This window comes from Dermacentor andersoni, chromosome 6, assembly GCF_023375885.2.
Source record: "Dermacentor andersoni chromosome 6, qqDerAnde1_hic_scaffold, whole genome shotgun sequence".
NCBI lineage: Eukaryota > Metazoa > Arthropoda > Arachnida > Ixodida > Ixodidae > Dermacentor > Dermacentor andersoni.
Genome location: NC_092819.1, coordinates 108,465,293 through 108,487,059, shown reverse-complemented (window position 1 = coordinate 108,487,059; position 21,767 = coordinate 108,465,293). Strand labels below are relative to the sequence as shown.

General features: G+C 47.0%; 1 protein-coding gene across 2 annotated transcripts; it reads right to left on the bottom strand.

Moving 5' to 3' along the window:
• Positions 1–380: 380 nt before the first annotated feature.
• Positions 381–21,472, bottom strand: LOC126522311 (thiol S-methyltransferase TMT1B-like). Of its 2 annotated transcripts, none has more exons than XM_050171040.3 (4): positions 21,273–21,472; positions 14,033–14,769; positions 6,917–7,066; positions 381–755 (listed from the first exon to the last, which is right to left on the bottom strand). In XM_050171040.3, the coding sequence occupies exons 2-4, from the start codon at positions 14,498–14,500 to the stop codon at positions 522–524; spliced, it is 852 nt and encodes a 283-aa protein (XP_050026997.1). In that variant the 5' UTR covers positions 14,501–14,769; positions 21,273–21,472; the 3' UTR covers positions 381–521. The 2 variants fall into 2 exon arrangements, with proteins under 2 accessions (XP_050026997.1, XP_054922316.1); XM_055066341.2 differs by lacking the exon at positions 21,273–21,472 and adding an exon at positions 18,704–18,813.
• Between the last annotated feature and the right edge of the window lie 295 nt (positions 21,473–21,767).

The window sequence follows — 21,767 nt, the reverse complement described above, 5'->3', positions numbered from 1 at the left end:
CTTTTAATAATACTTCAGCCAGTCGTCGACATCCTCATCAGCTTTGCCGGAAAAGGTGCGCGGTTCTTTTTCAGTGCGAAATTACGCCCTTGAAGAAGTTGAGCTTAAAATCGGTTTATACATTTCAAGAGCGGTCGACAGAAGCTTCGTTCATAAATACAGTACAGTGAAGGAAATAAGATTTGTCTTTTTGGCAGTACAGAATGTGAAGAGGCATATGTCCATACGCTGTTTACTATTATTTCATCGGTATTCTCTACCACCAAATTAGCTTGTCTATTATACCAGATGGTAGTCGAGAAAATTGTAAGGCCAAAGTGCATCATCTATAGCCCGATCTGTGAACTGTCTTTCAGTTAGCCCATGTAGAAATCACAGACAAATATCTAAAGGCGTTTTATATATTGCAAAGTGCTGAAAATTTATTCGCGTCTCGACGAGAAGGATGCGCTCATAGCGTAACCTATCATCAATATCTAAAGTCATCTTTTTGTGAATACACTGTCCATTCAGGCGGGTATTTAGGCAATCGCCACGCCGTAGACGTGGAAGCTGTACTCAAAAGGCAGGTACAGATCGACTTCCTCCAGTTGGATCGTCTCGAAGCCGGCCTCCTTGAAAATGCGACCACTGTCTCTGTTCATGTAGCAGCCGCCGGTCATATACTGGGCGAGTGGTGCCAGCAGGTCCTGCATAAACCTAGAGAACGTGCCTTTTTTGTGGCCAACGTGTTCGGCGAAGAGAAGGCGACCTCCCTGCGAGTGAACAGTATCGATGGGTGAGCTTTTGGGAAACAGCACTGGCACAGTATTTAAGGCAGCTTGGCCAAGACTTCATCAAATGGTAAAGGAAGCCCTTAGAACGCAGAATCACTTATCTATTCACGCACTCATACTATAAAGATATTATGGGTTACCTCGTTTAGAAGTACTCTCTCTATCATTGTTAGTAGACTTGACAATTAGATGTTTCACTTATTTTCATTTCACTTCGTCACATTAGGACACGTTGGATATCGGTACATGCTATTTGTAGTGGGACTGGGCATTCGTCAGCTCATCTGGCATGACGAGGTACATTTTTTTATGTTTATTTCCGCATCTCCCCTGAATGATCGCCCTATCCTTTTGATACCAATTACAGACCTTACATTTGAGATGGCTCTACTTTTTGAGGCTTAGTGCATGGCTAGTTTGTGGTAGTTCAATATTATCTGTATATTACATCGGCGATTCGAACAATTAAAAGGAACACAAAGGCATCGGTAACATTGTAGTAAGTATTTCTTTTAAAAACATCGGGCTTTTTGGAATGCATCTCAGGTGCAAAAATAAAGTAAAAACCAGGGGACAATGTCAACGTTAAGCAAATGAATTGGTTGTGGAAACGTTCCTGAGCGGCGTTTTCTTACGAGCAGTTCAGCATTTAATTTTAAATCTTTTGTAAACCTTCGCTGCCAGGATTTATCGCTGCAGGTGATTCCTCCTTGCCCTTTCCACAGCCCTTAAAGGGAAGCTGGAAGGTTTTCCAGAAAAAGTGAAGAGCAGTACGCCGTGGTTTTCAACCCTCTGAATTCGGATATCGCATCGAAATTGAGTGAAAGAAAGCGCAAACATATTTTATTTCGACGAAAAGTGCAGCAGCAGACACGCCCAGCTCGCGCGCCTCGTTTCCGCCTGTGATTGGTCGGGCACCTCGTGACGTCAACAATGGTGTTCGTCCGGACTGACTGCTGCCGCTACACACGAAGCACGGTGCAAAGTAGTTTGGTGGTGTTTTGCTGAGACGGTCATGGAAATTTTCGAGAGCTTGCGTTTCCCTGAGGAGTTCGGCGTTAAGTCCAAACTCTACGAAAGCGATTTTGCGCCCGACGGTGACGGGCGACGGCTTCGAGCGACAAACCGGGCCGCCGTCGCTTAAACAAATCGCTTGGTGTTGTCGCTCGATCGCTCGTTTCTAGAAATCTAGAACTCGTCGCTCGTCGCCCGGAAATGCTATGAGCGACTAGTCAATTGTGCGAAGCCGAAACTGGATGTACATAACTCAAATACTGCCGTTTCTCGCACGGAACGAGCAAAATATCGAATTTTACACGTGCAAGAATAAGAACCTAGTGCAAGACCTTCAGAAATATTTTATGCTCCTTCTTCAGTAAAATATATCAACTTAAATTGATAAAGCATGCGTCACGCTAGTTTCGGCACGTATATTGCTGCCCTCATTCTGGGAAGTCATCGCTCAAAGCCGTCGCTCGCGTGCAGTTCGGCTTGCAGACGACGAGTGAACGCGACAGCCATCGCCTCGCTTGTAGCGCTGTCGCTGTCGCGTGCAAGATCACTTGTAAGGGGTTTATACTTGTACATACTACACGTACGTACATACTTGTACATACTACATGTACAAGCCGATTGCGAAGAGCCGGCCTCTCCAAGAAACAAAAAATGCTGCGGCAAGCACTGCTTTCCACGCGAACGACGGCGAAGTGTTAGCATCTCCTTCTGTTGGAAATTTTCTTTGGCGAGTATGTCTTTTGCTAAGCTGCATTCAGCGTTCCAGTGAGTACGTTTCCGGGCAAACAACTGTAGTGTTATGTTCCTGCATGCCTCCTCGAAGAACGTAAGCGGCGATGCGATCTTCAGCATTTGTGCGCTGCCCCAAAGCTGTCGGCAATCTACACAGACGGTTTAAACGCGGGAAAAGTTTACCGGCTGTTGTAGCACGTGTAGTATAGAACCTTCCTCAGCGCGCAATCCGCACGCTACTCGTAACCGACAAATTCCGTCGGCTACGTGATATGGTCGGTTTCTTATGTGTGCGAGAGAAGGGGGAGTGCAGCGTCTTTGCGTGAGCAGGCTTTCCAACACAAGCAAACTTTACGCTTGCACTGCGTTATGGTAGCTGCATGCAGGCTGTTTCACAACACACGTGCGAATATAAAATTCGCGGCGCTTGGCGATGAAACCTGCGTCAAGGGTGGACGATAAACATGCACCTTCCGTTCAGCGCGCTAACTATTTTTTTTAGGAGAACCCAAAGCACGCATTATTGATAAACTACGGTAGTAATGATCACGGAAGTGGTTAGAGCACAACACTTGTTCTTGAGCGCTTGAAGTTGTTTCCCTTCACAGCAGCCTCCCACTTAGCTGAAAGCTGCTTGTCTTGCAGGAACTAATTGAACATCGGAACATCGTCGCGGCCGCTGGTGTACGTGCAAGCGTAGGCTGCACAGAACGCCGGCATGATCGGCCTACAAGTTCAACTGATGCTGCGCACGTCAACTACCACTCCTATATACACACAAATAAAGGAATGTAGGGTCGAGCGAAGCAGATTAGGACGGCACGCACGCAGAAATAAGCCCGGTCAGGCACGGTCGCGGAGGCTCCGAAGGAGCGGGACACCAGTGTTGACGTCACTACGCCGCCGTTTCCGGTCTCCGCTCGCATCGTCAGCGTCAGCAGCAGCGCGCGGCGCTCGACGGGGGGCGGAGCTACAGCGCAATTTTAACCGACGATTGCGTCGCTCCTAAGTGAAAAATCCCCCCCAAAATTTTACCTTCATGGTTTATAAGGTTCCCGCATCCGTATGTGAGCGTCTTATAGAATTCGACATGCTCTTCAGCTTCCCTTTAAAACAGACGTTGTCGTAGTGTTGAATACAAGAACCGCGTATTCTCTTTTGGAAATTGTGGTCCAAGTTCCTGTTTTGCCCGGGGAGCTCGCAAGTTGTTCGGTGACTAATTTTCTTCAAATAATATTTTAGTTATTGACTTTAATATAGCGAAACTGAAAGCATTTGATTGTAGTTTTAAATACCATGAAAGACAAATTATTCGGAGTAGCATGACGGCTGAGTCTTCGTGATTTTTCTAATTGGGTGATCTTTTACTAGGACTTGAAAGTAAACCTATTTGGTAAAATTATAGAACTCCTTGAGGCACTTCTTTACGATAGCAGTCGTTATCCGTTCTCGCTACTTACGAACAAGGTACTATGGTTTGAATTAGAGCAAGTGCTTCCTTCACGAGCACACGAGGTAGCCGGTATCTATCGCACCCTCCGGACAGGTCCTTGCGTGTTCGTGTTCCTTTTTCTTAGTGTTTAGGTTTGCCATCGACATACACAGGAGCCATTTTTAGTCATACACAGGCCAGGTACAAAAGTGTACCAGATTGACCATTTACCAGTCGCATAAATACAATACTTTGCCTTTTTTTTAATAATTTTACTTCTTTGTCTTCGAGATTTAAACTAGACCATAATTGTTTAACTGTTGTATGAGTTCCTTATTAACATAAAGAACATACAAAGATTTCGCTTTTAGTTCACATTTAGGCACAATTTTCATCATATATGACTCCAGAATATGACAAAAAGTGTATTATATGGGCGTTTTTATTGACATTTAATCTCCGTCATTATCGCATTTTCATATTTGTTTAAATCAAATACAAAATTTCCAATTTCGTCTTAGCGCCCTACGGGGCTCGCAGCGTTAAAGAAACGAAACGTGGACAAAAGATATGATGATTACTGTTGTGGGACAAGATAAGCCCCAAAGGGTGTAATTTTTTAAGAGTGCACTCTTAGACAAATGTACACCATTTGGGGTGTATATTTATTTGCCACACAGCGATAATCGTCATCTGCTTTGCTTGAGTTTCCTTTCTTGAAAACGCTGCGCTCGCTACTTTCCTGTTGAGAATTCTTAGGTTTGGCGTCTGGCACCACGTGCAGAAAGGAATTTCATCTGACCATCTTCGTTGAAATGCGGCGTGACTTCTGCGATGGTTGGCGTCGCTCCCCACGCGCACAGAAAACTTTCTCTCGCCCGACCTTCTTCCGCCAGGCCTCGTCGAAATGAAGCATGACTTCCTAATTCGCCATGACCATTTCGGGTGTCTGCCGGTCTGGCTGAGGCCCCGCAGTGAACGGGCCTCTTTTGTGTGTGTGCAAGATTAGAGAGACCGTCTCCTCGAACAAACTACAGGAGAACTTCCACGAACCCGCAACGCGCAGAAGAGACGGACAGGCATCTACAATTCCAGGAGGCGGGATGACCTCCTCCTTGCAGCAGACTCGGTATAACCAGAGGAGCCGGTCACATGACGTCGACGGAAGCAAGATCCCTCCCACGATTGTAGAGAGCCTATTTAAGGGGCTCCGAAATGTACTTTTGATCACTTCATTCTCTTCTCTTCATTTTCATCAACCTTTGAATAAACCGTGCAAGTTTCGCACTAGAAATCGTCTCGCCCTTGCTTGGTCGCCATGGTCTACCGGATGCCTGCAGCCCGCCGACAACGCCACGCTACCCAATAAGTAACGTCGGTCGAGCTTCGATAAGCAGGCGGCGCTACTACTCGGCAGCACTACGATACGCTACCCTGGAGTACGCAACAGAATGCTCTGTCATGCTGATAACGCGCATGCCGTTCTTTACTTTGAAGCACCGTGCTCACAGCGTTAAAGAAAGGAAATGCGGGCAAGAAAGATGACGATTGTTGTTGTGTAGCAAGATACGACCCAAAGGATATAATTTTGCTTAAGAGTGTACCTACACTCTTAAACAACATTCTTAAAACGGTTGCATCCTTTGGGGTGTATGTATATTTGTCCCACAACGATTCTCGTCATCTGCGTTGCTTGCGCTTCCTTTCTTGAGAACTCGGCGCTCGCTACTTCCCAGTCGAGAATGCTGTCATGCTTATGACGCGCATGCTGTTCGTGACTGGAAAGTACCGGGCTCGCAGCGTTAAAGAAAGGAAACGCGAGCAAGAGAGATATGATTATTGCTGTGTGCCAAGATACGACCCAAAGAGTGTAAGTCTGTTTAAGAGTGTAGGTTTTCATGTGGACTGCGCTGACAGCGCTTAACTGAGGATGAGCTGAAATAAGTTAACGCTGTAAAAGTTTCGAGTAGAAGCAGATACTGGCGACAGGCTGATACAAGCTGGACTGTCCTTCTAGGGAGAAACACTGATGTCATACGAGTACAAATATTTAATGAACCTTGAAGCACGCTTTCAAATGAATTCAAGTTCGTGGAGGAGATGTGTTTGGTGCGGGTCCCACATAGTAGAAACGGATACAAGGCTTGATCTCTATAGTGACTTGAGTGCCATTAGATAGGGATATGAAGAAATACCTAGACTTGTAGCCTCGCTTTCTTGGAGGATGGAAATGTGCATTAGAAGTCCCTGTTGTGCCCCACAATGACTCATACAAATCTACCTTGGGTGGCAATCTATACTTTGACGTACACGGCACAAGCCCATAGCTCTAACGTGTTTGAAAAGTGGGCAGCAGCGACGTAATGTTTATTCGGGAAGTGCCTTAAACAACGGAACAGCATATGAAGTATAGAAGTAATATGGAAATGAACTCGACGCTCGGTATTAAACAAAGATGCAAAAATATAACCAAGCATCATGAGTAACGCCAGAAAACTACTGCATAATTCTAACTGCCCTTTTGCAGGGCCCTCTGTGGTCGTCAAAAGAACCAGAAGGCAACAAATGTTGCAAACCATACACTATAGGGGTCCCACCACGAAGGTCGAAACAAGTGCCATCGGGAACATTATTTTATATCACCCCAGGCACGCTGAAATTGAAATCCGCGTAAGTTGAACAATGAATCAATGAAGACGAAGAGAAGATCTAGTGAGACCAGCAGAAAAAGTAAATAAACAAGAAATCGGCAGCAGCCTGCTTCGCGCGCATTCCAAGCTGCTTTGCTGCTTGCTCTCAGCTAAAACTGGTGATGTTACCTTTAGGATCGTCACACCCGGTTTGGGATACTGCTTTATTTATGTTAAATGGCTATCGTTATAAAGAATTTCTGAGACTTTCTTCTACTAAGCCTAGTATATTGTCTTATGATGACTGGTAAGCGTAAAGCTGCACTTCTTACCTTTCTCAGCACACGCCTGCATTCGCTGATGATTTTCTTGCCATCGATGGCCGTGCACAGCACGTACGTGATCACCACGGCATCGAAGTGGCCGTCCGGCAGCATGTTCATGTCTTCGCCGTGTCCGCGAATAGTACGCACCAATTCGACCTGGCAAGAAATGTATATTGACATTTTATAGAAAATGCTGTACGTAACGCGCGAAGTTGTTTACTGCTTTTAGATTCGTTTAAATCTGCATCATTATAATACTTAGGTAGGTGTGGTAGACGGCGGAAACATATGCATATCTATTAGGATCAGCCCAAGTGCGTCTTTGAGCACACAGCATACAGCATCGGCCAATTGCTTTAGAAACTCGGGTACAATACGAACGAATCAGGTTGTAACGGATCCGTTTTGATATCTCTAATGCTACCGCTTTGGATCCTCACCATCCTCACTGGATTCAGTAGTAAATTGTCCACTTTATCTAGGGCCGAGAGTGGCGATACTGTGCATAAAATTGAAAATTACTAAAGTGTCTTGATCAAACCTACTGCGCATTTAGGAAGCGGCATTTGTCAGGTTCCGTTTCTTAACGGTTAGCATGAACTGTAACTGCAATTTCCCTCACGGCGCAGTGTGAGCCGTGACACGGAAGGGAAGATGTCGAAAAAACACCGTCACAGTATACCGAACAGAGGCAGGAGGCGATCATGTCACATGATGTCTGATAAAAAAATGGCATAAATATTAATACATGCATATTGCGTGCTGTTGCCGATGCACGTGGGTGCCCCGACGAAGACTACGAGCACTCTCTGGCTCTCGAGCTGTCGGCTGAACTAGCCAGCGCTCCAGTTACCTTTTGTAAATATACTTTGTAAAAAGTCTCCAGTCTTAATCCTTTGTTCGCGTAACATTTTGGTGGAGGGTGCCGTTCCCCGTCCCCGCCACAGAGCTCCGCAGCGGCCGCACTGTCCTGCTTTCCGCCATGGCTCCTGGTGACGCCTCGTCTCCTTCTACTCCTGCGACCCCGACAACAACGTACGTTACCGTTACCAATCCCCGCGATCTTGGCATATTCTCCGGCCAAGATAATGTCGACGTTGAGGACTGGCTCAACCTGTATGAGGGTGTTAGCCAAAACAACCACTGGGACACTACCATTATTAGCCAATGTCCTATTCTACTCGGGCGGAACTCATGTCTGGTTCCGGACACACGAGGACGAGATCTCTAGCTGGGATGCTTTCAAGGAAAATCTCGTCGACCTCTTTGGAAATCCTACCGGCCGGCTTGGTCGCTGGGCTCTGCGGCTGCAAGAATATTCCTGTACAGTAGTGTACAAGTCGGGCCGATTACATCAAGACGCAGACTGTTTATCACGCTATCCAGTGGACGAACTACCCGGCGACCCTGACCCCGATACCGGCGCTTGCGTTTTTCCGTTTCTCACCTGCTACACGTTGCCGACGAGCAACGCCGTTATGCCACTTTGCGCGCCATCATTGATGGCTTGGAATCTTCGCCTTCTGATTCGTCCCTTCACCTGTTTGTTCTCCGGGATGGCGTATTATACTGCCACAATGTACGCCCCGACGGTCCTGCCCTACGCCTCGTCATTCCTAAGCACCTCCGGCCAGCTGTTCTCCAAGAACTTCACGATTTACCGACGGCACGTAACCTTGGCGTCTCCCGCACCTAGAACCGGATCCGCCTACGCTTCTTTTGGCCAGGCCTTGCCCGATCCGTATGGAAATACGTTGCGGCGTGCGAAAAATGCCAGCGCCGAAAAACACCATCGACACTCCCTGCCGGGTGCCTTCAACCACTCGACATTCCTGCGGAGCCGTTCTTTCGCGTTAGGTTGGATTTACTTGGCCTTTTCCCTGCTATCGACGTCTGTCAACAAGTGGGTCGCTGTGGCGACAGATTACACCGCGCGCTACGCCATCCCAGAGCGCTTCCAACAAGCTGCGCCACAGATGTCGCCGATTTTCTTTTACGCGACGTGATTCTGCAGCATCGTGCTCCACACCAACTGCTCACAGACGGTGGTTGGATATTTCTTTCTCAAGTCATAGCCGACATCCTGCAGTTCTGCTCCACCAAGCACAAGCTGACTACCTTTCACCATCCACAGACTAATGGTCTCACTGAGCGTCTGAATCGCACCCTAACAGACATGCTTGCAAGGAATGTCTCATCCGCCCACACTGACTGGGTGGAACCTTGCCCTACCTTATGTAACTTTTGCATATAGTTCTTCGCGTCACGACACTGCCGGTTATTCGCCGTTCTTTCTGCTGTTAGGCCGAGAACCCCCATTGCCACTGGACACATTCCTTCCATTCGTCGCAGCAGAGACCAGCGAGTATGCACTTGACGCAATCACCAGGGCAGCCCAAGCGCGCGAAATTGCCCGCACTTGCCCTCTGACCTCTCAAAACAAGCAACGTCGCTTGTACGATCGCCAACACAGAGACGTCCACTTTTCGCCTGGATCTCTGGTACTCCTGTGGTCCCCGACTCATCACGTTGGCCTGTCAGAAAAACTCCTGTCTCGGTACACAGGTCTATATCGCGGGCTGCGGGCCGTGACTGCAGTTACCTAAGAAATTGCCCCAGTCAGTACCAGTGCCGCATCTGCCCCGAGTTTCACTGACGTTGTGCATGTCGCACGCCTCAAACCATATTAATCTCCTGTTATCACCGATATTTAGACGCACCGGGACGGTGCTTCCGCCGCCGGGGTTTATGATACATGCATATTGCGTGTTTCTTGTGGCCGATGCACGTGGGCGCCCCGACGAGGACGACGAATGCTCTCTGGCTCTCGAGCTGCCGGCTGAACTTACCAGCGCTGCAGTTACCGTTTGTAAGTATATTTTGTAAATTGCCTCCAGTCTTAATCCTTTATTCGCGTAACAGTATTGTACACAATACACATAAGAGTCAGTTTTAATTTCAAGCCTTGTCCTAATGCACGCAAGAAACACGGGGCGATTATTTCATAACAATAGAAAATGCAGGCGAAAAAAAAAGAGAGAAATGTCGAATAACCAAACCTTTGTGAAGCATTTATCACAAACTGCGCTGTAGTTGAGTGCTGTTCACCTCCTCCATGTAATTAAAAGCATACAAGTCTTCTATGTTTCCAGTACTGGACTGGTTGAGCTCCCGCGCCAAAATGAAAAGAAAAAAAAAGATGTTGCAGTTTCAACTGAAAGATGAAGCATTGACAACAATAACAAAGTATTAGGTAATTACACGACGCAAGGGTCGTAGCTTTATCGAGCGTATAAAACGTAGTAAACATTCAGTTACGAATTAAACTCAGAAGAGTATTGTCACAGGTTCCCATGTGAACATGAACATATTTCCCTCAACGATGGCGAGCACTTGCTGTCACGATGTTAGCGTCATGAAGAGCGCCGACTTCGGCGAGCAAGTGCTTCGTGCTGTTTCGCTTTAACGAATCTCCGAAACTTAAGATAACGAGAATTGTAGCACTAGGCGCGCGGAAAGACAGCCCACATGAAGTAATCGACACCTGCGCTAGCCCAACCTTTGCATTCGCTGCTGATTACTGCCAGGATAACGCGTGGAGGCTGTATATGCGCTCAGTTTGCTGGACAGCCATGCGCCGATACGTCCTGTCTCGAAGATGAGGCGGGCGTTCATCTGCTTCTCTAGCGTGCGCTTGTTCACGTTACCACGTGCTGAACTCATGATATGCTCCTCCTTTGCGCACGCTTGATTACGTGGTATTCCAAACCGCTTCTGTTTCATTTGTGCAATCAAACCTCCCCGATTGCTCCAACACTTTTTAGCGACCCCACCTTTTGCCTGCCTGTCATGTGACGTCACGAAAACCGTCAGAACTCCCCATCTGATCTCACCTGTGCACATTGATTATGCATGAAGAGACCAAAGAAAACAAAAAAATTATTTTTTGGGCTATGCCTTCTTTGACATAACCCTCTTGTAATGGTCAAAAGATTGCGAGCTGGGCCTACTTCGCCAATGTGAAGCGACGTCACAAAACCACGAAACATAGCACTTGAAGGTGGCGTGTATGCAATAAAGATTCGTTAATGTACCGAACACAACTGAAGTTTTTTTTTTTTCGGAATGCTGGACACTGCTCCGTTCAGAAAGGAATAGAGGACGTCTGCCCACGGATTACTCGGACCCCGACTCCTCAAATCTGCCGGGGAGAATGTATTTGCTTGCGTAAATTCACAAAAAAAAAAATCCATGGTGGTGTAACGCGGTCGAGCCTATTCGAAACGTTCACGAAATCGCTCTGCGAACTCTCCTTCGGTGAGGATCCTTTTCACCGGCATTTCTAATCAGGGGCGCTATAACGTAAAACTATTCGAAACCTTTCTATTCTAATTCGGCAATCACCCCACCGCAATTAGTCAGAAACTTTTTAAAAACCGCGATAGCTCCTCATCTGATATGACGTGTACACGCTGATTATGCATAATTTGACCGAGCAAAAAAAAATAGTTATTTCTGATTCGACGCCTTTTCGTCATTATCCCTCGGCTATTCGTCAAGAGTTTTCGGGCTGGACACGCTTCACCTGCCTGTCACTCGACGTAACAAAACCGCAAAAACTCGCTGCGTCACAGTGACGTGTATGCGTTAAAGATGCATTATTATGCCGAAGAAAACTGAATTTTCTTCTGAATAGCCGCAGGTTGCCCCGTTCCACAACGAATAACAGATGGCTGCCGCCGATCGCTCCGGCACTGGCTTCTCGCCCCTGCCGGCGAGCATGGGTTTATTTGCATGTAATAAAACTTTTTTTCGTGGCCGTGTAATGATTTCGAGAACTTTCGGTACGTTTACGACCTCGTTTTGCCAACTCCTCTTTGCTGAGGATCCGTTTTAGCGTCATTATTAAGCTTCCGTTGCATGCCGCCGCGATTGTCGACGAGCCACCGCAAGCTAAGTAAGAGGAAGCGGACCAATCGCAGATTCCGGCACCATCATTTTCATCCTGTTATCGATATTCAGTGCAGTGCCTCGGCCCCATTGAATCCCTCTCCACTTGAGCAAGCTCATCGCCTCTTGTGAGCCAATTAGATAAAACAAGCCACTCAGTGCAGGGAATGTTATTCGTTTTTCAAACAAACGAAGGTTACCTCCTATGAACGAGGGGAGCATTTGATTGGTTTGTTCAGACAACCCTGCGGGTGACCGTACGATGCTTGCGTCGCCGGTTACGCATATTTGACGTCAGTAGATTGGAATAAAAACAAAATGGAATAGTTTTACGTTATACGGCCCATGCTGATGCTTACCGCCGTGCTTTTCGACCTGCAACCGCAAGTTAAGCAAGGGGAAGAAGGCCAATCGCAGACGCCGACACCACCCTCCCCATCCGTTTATTTAGGCTCAATACGCTAGGTCGTCCCTCCTGAAACTCTCTCCACTTATGCGTACGCCTCGTCTCTTGTCAGCCAATTATATAAGAAAAACCTGTCAAGGTAGGCTATGCTATTCGTTTTGAAAGCAAGCAAAACTGACCCCCTACTAACGAGGAGAGCGTTTGATTGGGCTATTGAAACAACGCTGCAAGGCAATACCCGATGCTTGCGTCGTTGGGTGCGTAAGTTTAACGCCAGGAGATTGGAATAGAAACGGATTCGGACACTCTCAAATTGTACGGTCCCTACAAAATTGGGCACGCTAGTGGACGGCATGCGTAAAGCCACCATCCATCTTTGCTAACCACCACACGTCTTCCCTCGTACCCGCAGAATGCAGCGCGAGACGTGACCTTATCGTATTTAAACTTCATAAGGAACGTCACGGCGAGGCCGATGCCAGCGATAACGCTGAAGATTCGCCTCCATTTCATATCGCAACGAATTTGCACAAACATTCCATCACACGTGCCATCGCTAATCGAGAATTGACCTAGTTATATAAATGATGCCCTTCAAGGCGCATATTTTTTTGCTTTGAGCATAGTTAGGTCGCGTTTCTGCGGATTCGTAATTCCGTAGAGAACAAAGCCTTTAACTAGCAGATCTGCAGGGGCAGTGAGGTAGTACGGGTAGTTCTACATATCAGCCAATTCATTAGACGCGTTGTCTGCAGCGGCGCGAGAGACGGTGCGGCAGGCGACTGTCCTCTCCCACAACCGCCACAGATAGAAAAGGTGGCGCTTCGGAGGAGGGCACGAGGTTGGAAGGGTTAAGCTTTTCCGCGCCTTCAGCTGCTAGGGTCAGACCGCGGTACCAGCGTATGTGACATGTATGACTGCTCCTCCAAGGGGCGATGACGAGCGGCTAGAAGCAAGGCACGATGTGACTCTCCCTTGGGTGACGTCGCCGCTGACACTGCTGGCGCGATTTCCACGCGACGAAGGGCCGCTTTCGTCGTTGGTGGAACGAAAGTGAGAAGAAAAGCGTTGTGCTGCGCAATACGGGCTGCGCGGTGACGATGGCTACGATAGTAGCACGGGTTGTCTGTACGGAAACAAAGCGCGCTGCTCACATCGTTCTCTTCCTAATATAGGCCGTTTACCTATATAATAATAATACGAATTATTGACACGCGAAATGAAAACACGTATGGAGCAGCCTACAAGTTTCGCATTAGAGAGTATCGTAATCGTCAGTGAAATTCTTCAAATGTCTGTCGCTTTTCTTCCCGCTCTCGTCGCCGTAGCCCCACTGGTGGCTCAACGGGACACAGCACGTTTTAACCACCACTGGTAACACGGTCGTAATACAATCCGCAGCGGGCAAGGTGGCGGCTGCACTAGCCAAACGCCATGCAGTGTCGTGCTGACTGTCGCAGGTGGCGTCGTTTTCCACGGCAAACTAAACATGGTGGCTTGTCGCGGTTCGTGTGAGCAGCGCAAGGGGCGCCTTTGTACGAAAACGGCCCGTTTGAATAATGTGACAGTGTGCCTAAATAGGCTCTCGTAATTATTACTCGAGAAACACTCCAACTGGTTCAGGACTTATGTGCTGACGCCCTGAACCGCTTTTCTTGTACACTTAATGGGATGCCGGTCCAGATAAGCGAATGCATCTCCTTTTACGTTATTCTAGAAGTTCTGTACGCAAACCACGAAAAGAAGAGCCGGAAGATTGCGTTTACCTTTTTGTTAGCATCCAGGTTTTGTTGAAAACCTTCGTCGAAGCTCACGTTTGGCTCCAACCTCCAGTACTCTACGCTGCGACGCACGTAGGGCAGGTTCGGTCCGTAAGCGGCACCCACTTCGAGGACACGAACGACGTGGCGTTCTCGGAGACCGCTGTCGTGGGACTCGAGGTCGTCGAGTCCGGTCATCACGGCGCGCCGCACAGAGCCGTAGTCGTTGTACCACAGGCGCTGAATCAGCATGTAGACGAAGGCGAAGAACATTTCGCGCGCACGTTGGCTTAACACGAGCACCGGCAGGATAAGCACGCCGAACGCTCCCATCCCGAACAGATAAGCGTGACCGAGGAATATTCGGATCCATGCGAAGACGACATTCGGGGAATCCTTTATCCGCAAGTCCAGCGTTGTCGTGGTGAGTGTTGACACAGAGCTCGGGGCTATTGTTCGAACTCGAGATATCATCGTGCTGTGGTTGCACTTCCTGGGTGCGGATGTGGTCCTCGCTCTGCTCGTGACCACGGCGCGTTGGCGGCGGTGAGGCACTGGCTTGAGCGCACGCCGTCGATGCCTTAGTTTCGTTACTGGATGGGCCGCTCAAGCTTGCAGCGGCCGTTGAGTCCTGGTTTCGGCGTTTCTTGTCCCTAATAAACCATGCCCTTTCGCAGACCTCGTTGCGTCTACTAACACCCGTTGGATGAAACTGCTCCAGTCTACGATGTTACTGTTGTTTCCTGCAAAGACAGAAAGAGAGGTGTACCAGAATAAAAGAAAACTGTGCTTCGCTAGTGGGCATAACTGCCGATTTTTGGAGGAAAAGTTGGCAATGGATGTTTCTATTTCTTTTTTAATTTTTTGCAAACACTGCACTCAAGCACGCATGTTACGTTGTATGAGGGTCCTGTGATAGCTGAGTTTTCCAGATGTAAGTGAGCACCTGAAAACGAGTCGCGATATTCAGTGAGAAATAAAAAAAAGTTATACGCATCAATTACACATTCCGGAAGTTGCGAGAAGCTGCAAATAAATGCTGTAAAACTCCTCACCTTTGCAACGCGTTTTACAGCTTTGCCATTAAGTGCCCGCGCCAGGAAAACCAGCTAGAGGCTAAAACCTCCACCACCCCACTCACGTGATCCATGCTATACTGCGAATTACACGACGTCCTGAATCGGCCCACTTTTCATGTAGCCGTCTCCAGGACCAGCACGGTTAACTATTGTCGGTAATTGCCCTACTGAAATACCTGATCTCATGACTCGTCAAGAAGAAGCCGACAGAACAGGCGCGCCAAACATCGGGAAATGCAGGTTTGCTTTAATAATAAACATTAGTTTTTTAAAGTTGAAGGCGCATATTTATTGTAGTGGCCATATTCAGGTGTCGCTTCTTTATTTCACTGAGTAAGTTTGTAGTGGACCAAGGCGGTCCACCAGCAAGGTGGGGATACATGTAGGCTTATTCGTTATATAATAGCTCTCCTGTGTCCGACCTATTAGGCAAGACACCCGCAGCAGCTGCAGACAGTTAGCAAAGAATAAGAGGTTTCGCCTACAAGGTTTTTTATAAAATGTTACTCAGCCTAAGACGCACTTATATAAATGAGTTCAAAACTCGTCTACGTGATCAGGTACCACAGGCATTGTGTTAGGATCCTTGTGCTGGAAATCACCTCGCGTAAACACTTACAGTTGGCGTAAGTATCAGTGCTAAGCCACAGGCGATATCACGTGAAGCTATTCCAAACTTTTCTATTCCAATTCTGCAATCAGCCTTCCGCTATTGGTCACAAACTTTTTAGCCCCCCCCACTCGCCGGTCTGTCAAGCGACGTCACAAAAACCGCGATAGCTACCCATATGGTATGACGAGTACACACTTATTATGCATGGTTGGACGGAACAAAAGAAAAATAGTTATTTCTGATTTGACGCCTCTTCGCCATTAGCCCTCGGCTATTGGTCAAATCTTTTGGGGCTTCAGCCAATACATTTGATTGTCACGCGACGTCACAAAACCGCGATAACTCACCGCGTGAAAATGAGATGTACGCGTTAAAGATGGATTAATATGCCGAACAAAACTGAATTTTCTTCTGAATAGCCGCAGGTTGCCCCGTTCTAAATGGAATCAAAGATGGCTGCTGCCGATCGCTTGGGCAATGGCTACTCGCACCTGCCGGAGAGCATGGGTTTATTTGCGTACAATAAAGCTTTTTGCATGGCCGTGTAACTTTATCCAGTACTTTCCGCACGTTTGTGACCTCGCTCTGGCAACTATTCTCTGATGAGGATCCGGTTTAGCGGCATTCTTAACTTTCCGTTGCATGCCGCCGCGATTTTCGACCAGCCACATCAAGCGAAGTATGGCAACGCGGACAAATCTGAGACACCGGCACCACCCTCTTCATGCGGTTATCGATTTTCAGTGCACTAGCTCGGCCCCATAGAATCCCTTTCCAGTTGAGCGTGCTCCAGGCCTATTGTCAGCGAATTAGATAAGACAAGCCACTCAGTGTAGGGCAATCTTATTCGTCTTTAAAGCAAACAAAAGTGACCTCCTATAAAGGAGGAGAGCGTTTCATTGATCTGTGCAGAAAACCCTGCGGGTCACGCCCGATGCTTGCGTCGGTGGTTACGCGAATTTGACGTCAGGAGATTAGAATAATAACATATGGGAATATTTTACGGTATAGGGCCACAGAATACTTAGCACACCCAAATAGGTATACATGTACAGCTAGATATATTATTTAACAGCTTTTCTAGCGCATACATACCTTTAAAAAAAATTCGACAGAGGCACCTAATACTGCTCACGTGTGGGAATGCGAAAGCATTATACCGCTTGCAGACCTCGGAATGTGATGGGCACACTCATTTTATACCCTCATGACATGGCGCCGCCTCCTCTCCGTTGAATGCGCCGTCACGTGGCCAATGACGCGCGCGCGAGGCACACCTTTTGGCCACCGGAACCGTGGAGCTGGCGTGGCGATGGGGAAGCGCGTTCGTGTCGCACCCCGGAGGCGCAGGTTCGAAGCCCACCCAGGCCGAAATTTACCGCATTCTCTTTTCAAAGCCTATAATTTAGATTTGTTACGGGAACTTCCCTGAGATATTTGATACAAATACGAACATTTCTAACGTGCTTATTCCTTGCACCGTCAGTTATTTTCGGTACCATCGCTCGGTCACGTTGCCGACAATGACGTGGGCTTTTCGCGTAATGGGGCATGTAACGCTTACGCAATAATACTGCATGGTGGAAGCTGTCGCAATTCTCGCCCGTGAGCTGGATTACTCAGAGGCGGATATTGGTTGCACAAGGAATTGAAATGTATTATGCAATATAATGAATTAAAATTCTCTCACTAAGTGTTTCACTGTTTGCTTTACGTCAGGTATAGTGCTATTACGGACACTGTTCGGGGAGCCTACATAGGACATTATCTTAAAAGAACTTCGCAGGACGAGACAAGCTTTTAGAATTGCGTTCTGAAAATGTGCGACGAAGTTTATTGTCACTACGGTTATTTTTGTACTGTAATGCAAATAATCGGGAAAAATGTGCATGTTTACTGTAGGTTTGGCAGGGCATATATTGAGACCTTTGCCCTAATTTAATTTTAATACGCCTTGTAACTTCATAGGCTGTACTTCGTAAATTGCAATAGATGCGTTAAAGTAATCAGTTAAAGTTTGATAAGTGGCATGTTATTATTTAGTTCATTACGTAATTTACTCCGCGAATAAGTAATGTATGCGTCTCTGAGGAACCCAGCTCAAAGACCTGAACTGTGCTGTTTGGCAGAGGTGATTCGAAAAAAAAAAAACACCCTCTTTTATACAACTCTTGGTATTTCAGTATCGCGCACAGAATTACGAAGTCCACAACTGTTTATACTACTTTCATCAATGTTCAATATTAGGTCTGAATTTTAGTAGCCTCAATCACATCAGCAATTCCTTTACGTTACGCACATAAACGCTTCGTTCGATAAACGTAAATTCTGAAATCCCATTTGTATACTTGCGTAACATTGTTATACAAGTTACGGGTCATTTGGTATGAACACGTTGTCTTTTGCCCTACAATATCTGACAAGTCCTGGCTTATTAACCAATTTCAGGAACTATATCCCATCAGTATAGCTATATATTATGCAGCAGCGCTATACTATCGTAACATGGAATCCACGAGAAAAGCTAGGTAGCCTAAATTTGTACGGCAGAATAAATATTTTTTTTTTCACTAACGTGAACCAGAACTTCCTAAGATGCATTTCGCACCAAAAACATTGCAGGTACTCAAAGGAAGCTTTCAAGGCATTTCAACGAGAGGAATTTGCTAAAAGCTATACTTAACTGGTCATTTTCGACCGGTGACTACTCAGAGAGCACACTGAACGAATAATTGCAAAGTAATTGAAGTTGTGCAAGGGTAGAGCTTAACGTCTCCGAATTTCAATGTAGGCTCAGGGGGGCACCGTAGTGGAGCGGTGCGGAATAATTAGAGTTCCCGGAGTTTTTTGCATACATACAATGCTTGTGACCTTACCATCTTTGCATACTGCACCAATCAGAATTCAGCCGCCGGGACCTTGCACTAGGCCGGTCAATACCATAGATACCGTAGCGAGCAAGATAGTATCGCAAGATATCCTCACCTCAACTGATCGAGAGCATTAGTAGTGAGAGCCTTTTGGAACAGTTGACTGTGGCGCTCGTCCGGCCCTGATTGACACTGGCACTTGTGTACTGAACGCTGGCCTTCGAGAAACGTGGAGGAATGAACGCGTCATTCAGAGGAAGCATAAGAGGGGCCGAACATCTTGCGCGAGATGCGTTCATAATGTACTTTGTCGTGTCCAACCTTGAGTAACGGAATGTTTAGTGTTGACACGACCGACGACACAACCAGGAAAAAGTCACCCTTGAACAGCGTTACATCATTTCCCGGTCTGTGGGAGGAAAGCGAGAATCCGCTTAGCGGGGCCGTTCAATCAAAATGTGAATGCAGTTCCTTGACCGTCTTTCTTTCCAAGTGACACTCGTGCCTCGTCACCACAATATCTAATAACCCATTCATTTTCTTATTAGCACCATAAAGAGAAAACACACACAAACACAAACACACATGTATAGATCTATATGCCTCCCATAGGAACCTCACTACAGAAGAAGACAAACCGTTATGAAACTTCAGTGGCAGGGCACATATAGCTATAAATCCCGCGGACAGAAGAGGCACCATTGTAATTCCGAATACCAGGGATTACATAAAAGAAGTTTTCGTAGTCGACGTATCACTAATCTGGTCCCACGGCGAGGAAGAGTCATTGAACTTAACCTCCTGGTTCTATGCAGCCCTGTCCACCATCTCATTCTCCCATGCAGCTTCGGCTTCCGCAATCACCTTTCTTGATGTTAGTGTAGGTGTGCACAACAACATGCTTGCCTCGTCAGTTGACAGAAAACCAATTGACAAGCGCGAATTCTTAGCCATGTAAAACATTGCGAAACGGCAATCCCCTACAGCCACGCTTTTCTTTTCAAGCTTATATGCAATAAATATATAGGGCTTAGCATCGAACTGCGAACTCCGTAACGACTTACTGCGCCAGCGTTATCCTCCCTCTGTTATCAACGACGTGATTAAAAAAAGCAGACAACCTTGATTCTCACGCTCTCATCAACAGCAAACCAGCCTCGCCCCGATTCGCAGACTCACCTAATGAAGATGACGATGATGGTGATGATTTATTGGCATCCTTTTTGAAACTGGGCGATGACAAATCGCCACCGAGCCTGCTTGAGTTACTCAGCCAGGCTATGCATGCGTTTCATACTAGCAATTTTTTATGCATGTCTTTAATCTATTTTCTCTTCCTCAACACTTCTCTACGTACCTTGTACCGCTACCTCTGCGTGTAAAGGATCACGTCGTATCAATCTCTTCCCTGCTTTTTTTCCTAGCAACACTCTAAATGTATCTTGCTTATATCGACTGCTGAATGGTTTATGCTTCCATCCATTTTAAATGCAAGCGCTTCTGGAAGCTGTACTTCATATACGGGTCGCACTGCGTGAATTCCGTGGCATTCTATTAGGATCTGGAGTAGTCTCCGGCTTTTTGCTGCAGCATACACGTGCCTCATCTAGTTGCAAATATTTCTGTTTTTTAACGTTGGTTTCAGGTGACCAATGTAGCGACACAGCCTCCAAAGCTTCTGTTTTTTGGCGGCGCCAATCATCGCGCAAGTTAACGAGCACAAATGTTTCCACAATGCGCAGCCTTACCCACTTGACTCCTAAGTGCAAACTACCGCAGTCGCACCGGCTCGAACTAAAGTGGCGGTGGCATGGGCAGATTGTGGACCCTCGTATTCGCCAACTGATACGCTACAACTCATCTTTTATATCTAGAAATCTATTCAGTGCAGCTGCTGTTATGCGCTCTTTTATTAGCAAGTATGTGTGACTAAGAGAGAGTGATAATAAGATTAAACTCGTACGAGCAATATGTCATGATTTATTTCTTCATTACGCAGTATAGACATCCTGCATCCTGGTCGGTGCTATGTGGCTGCAAATGATGTTCTGTATTAGTTAGCCTCCTGAGGTATTCCTCGTCTACAACGGCGGGGATCGACATTCTCGTTAAGAGATGTCTTCGTCGGCTTCACGAAAACAGACATTTTAACAGAAATTTGAGATTTTAAGGTCCCCGAATACAGCAAAACGTTTACTTGAACAGCTTCTAAATTCGAACCGATGTCGAGAAAACTTGCCGCACGGCAATCATAATTTCGTTTTTGAAAACTGGCTTGGGTGCGCGAGGGCTAAAAGCTTAAAATGAAGGAACGACGCGTGACTCAGAGTAACCCCACCGCAGCCAGGTTCACGAACGCTAACTCCGCCTGAGCAACTCAACTACTCAGTCACTGAGGTGCTGTCTTATTCAGGCTCCTCAATCTGGCGGGTCTCGTCAGTCCGAGTGCAACAGCTGATCAGATAGCCGATTTACGCACCATATAATTTAACTCATAACGAACTCAGGCTCTCAAGTTGACTCAGCATGACTCCGTGCGAGGGAGCCGACGTTGAGGGCGCAACAAAGAAACGGATTTTTAAGGCACCGAGTGCGTCCACAAGAAAACACGTCTCCTTCTGTGCACAATTTTTCGTGTTGGTTGGCATCAAGATAACGCACAAATGATTACAGGACGAGCTTACCTTTCCGACGATGTCGTTCGTGTGATAAGGATGTGACATGCGCTCATCGGTGGCTCGGGTGGCTCTGGGGTTGTACCGCATACAATGGCGTAATAAATACTCGCTCGTCGTCAGTGGTTCAGGAAGATAGTTTTTCTTCTCTCACCTGCCACGCTAGAGCCTCAACATTCACTAGAAAAGTAAGGCATTCCCATAGCCTGGCTGATTTTCCGGGGCATTGTAAACAGTGCGTCAAAGGCAACATTTCGCTCATAGTCGTGCCTTATATAGTTAGAAAGGAAAGAAGAGAGGCCACGAATTTTGTACAGCATCTTTTCATTGAGGATATCGTCGCTGAACTTGGTCTCGAATCAGTGACAAAATAAGCGGATTACAAATCAACCAATATGCAAACACACACGTAGTGTGTGCTTGCCTGCTTGTAGCCAAGCCGAAAGTCGTGTGAGTTGGAGGAGGTTGATGATGGAGAGCGAGAACGGAAGCAGGCGACGTAAA

Bases quoted from the DNA above. Each gene is read 5' to 3' on its own strand.
- LOC126522311 (XM_050171040.3), bottom strand. From the start codon at position 14,500: ATGATATCTCGAGTTCGAACAATAGCCCCGAGCTCTGTGTCAACACTC. The intron at 7,067-14,032 runs GTAAACGCAATC...ATTTCTTGCCAG, and splicing joins ACCTGGATGCTAACAAAAAG to GTCGAATTGGTGCGTACTAT. The intron at 756-6,916 runs GTAAGAAGTGCA...GTTCACTCGCAG, and splicing joins GCAGGCGTGTGCTGAGAAAG to GGAGGTCGCCTTCTCTTCGC.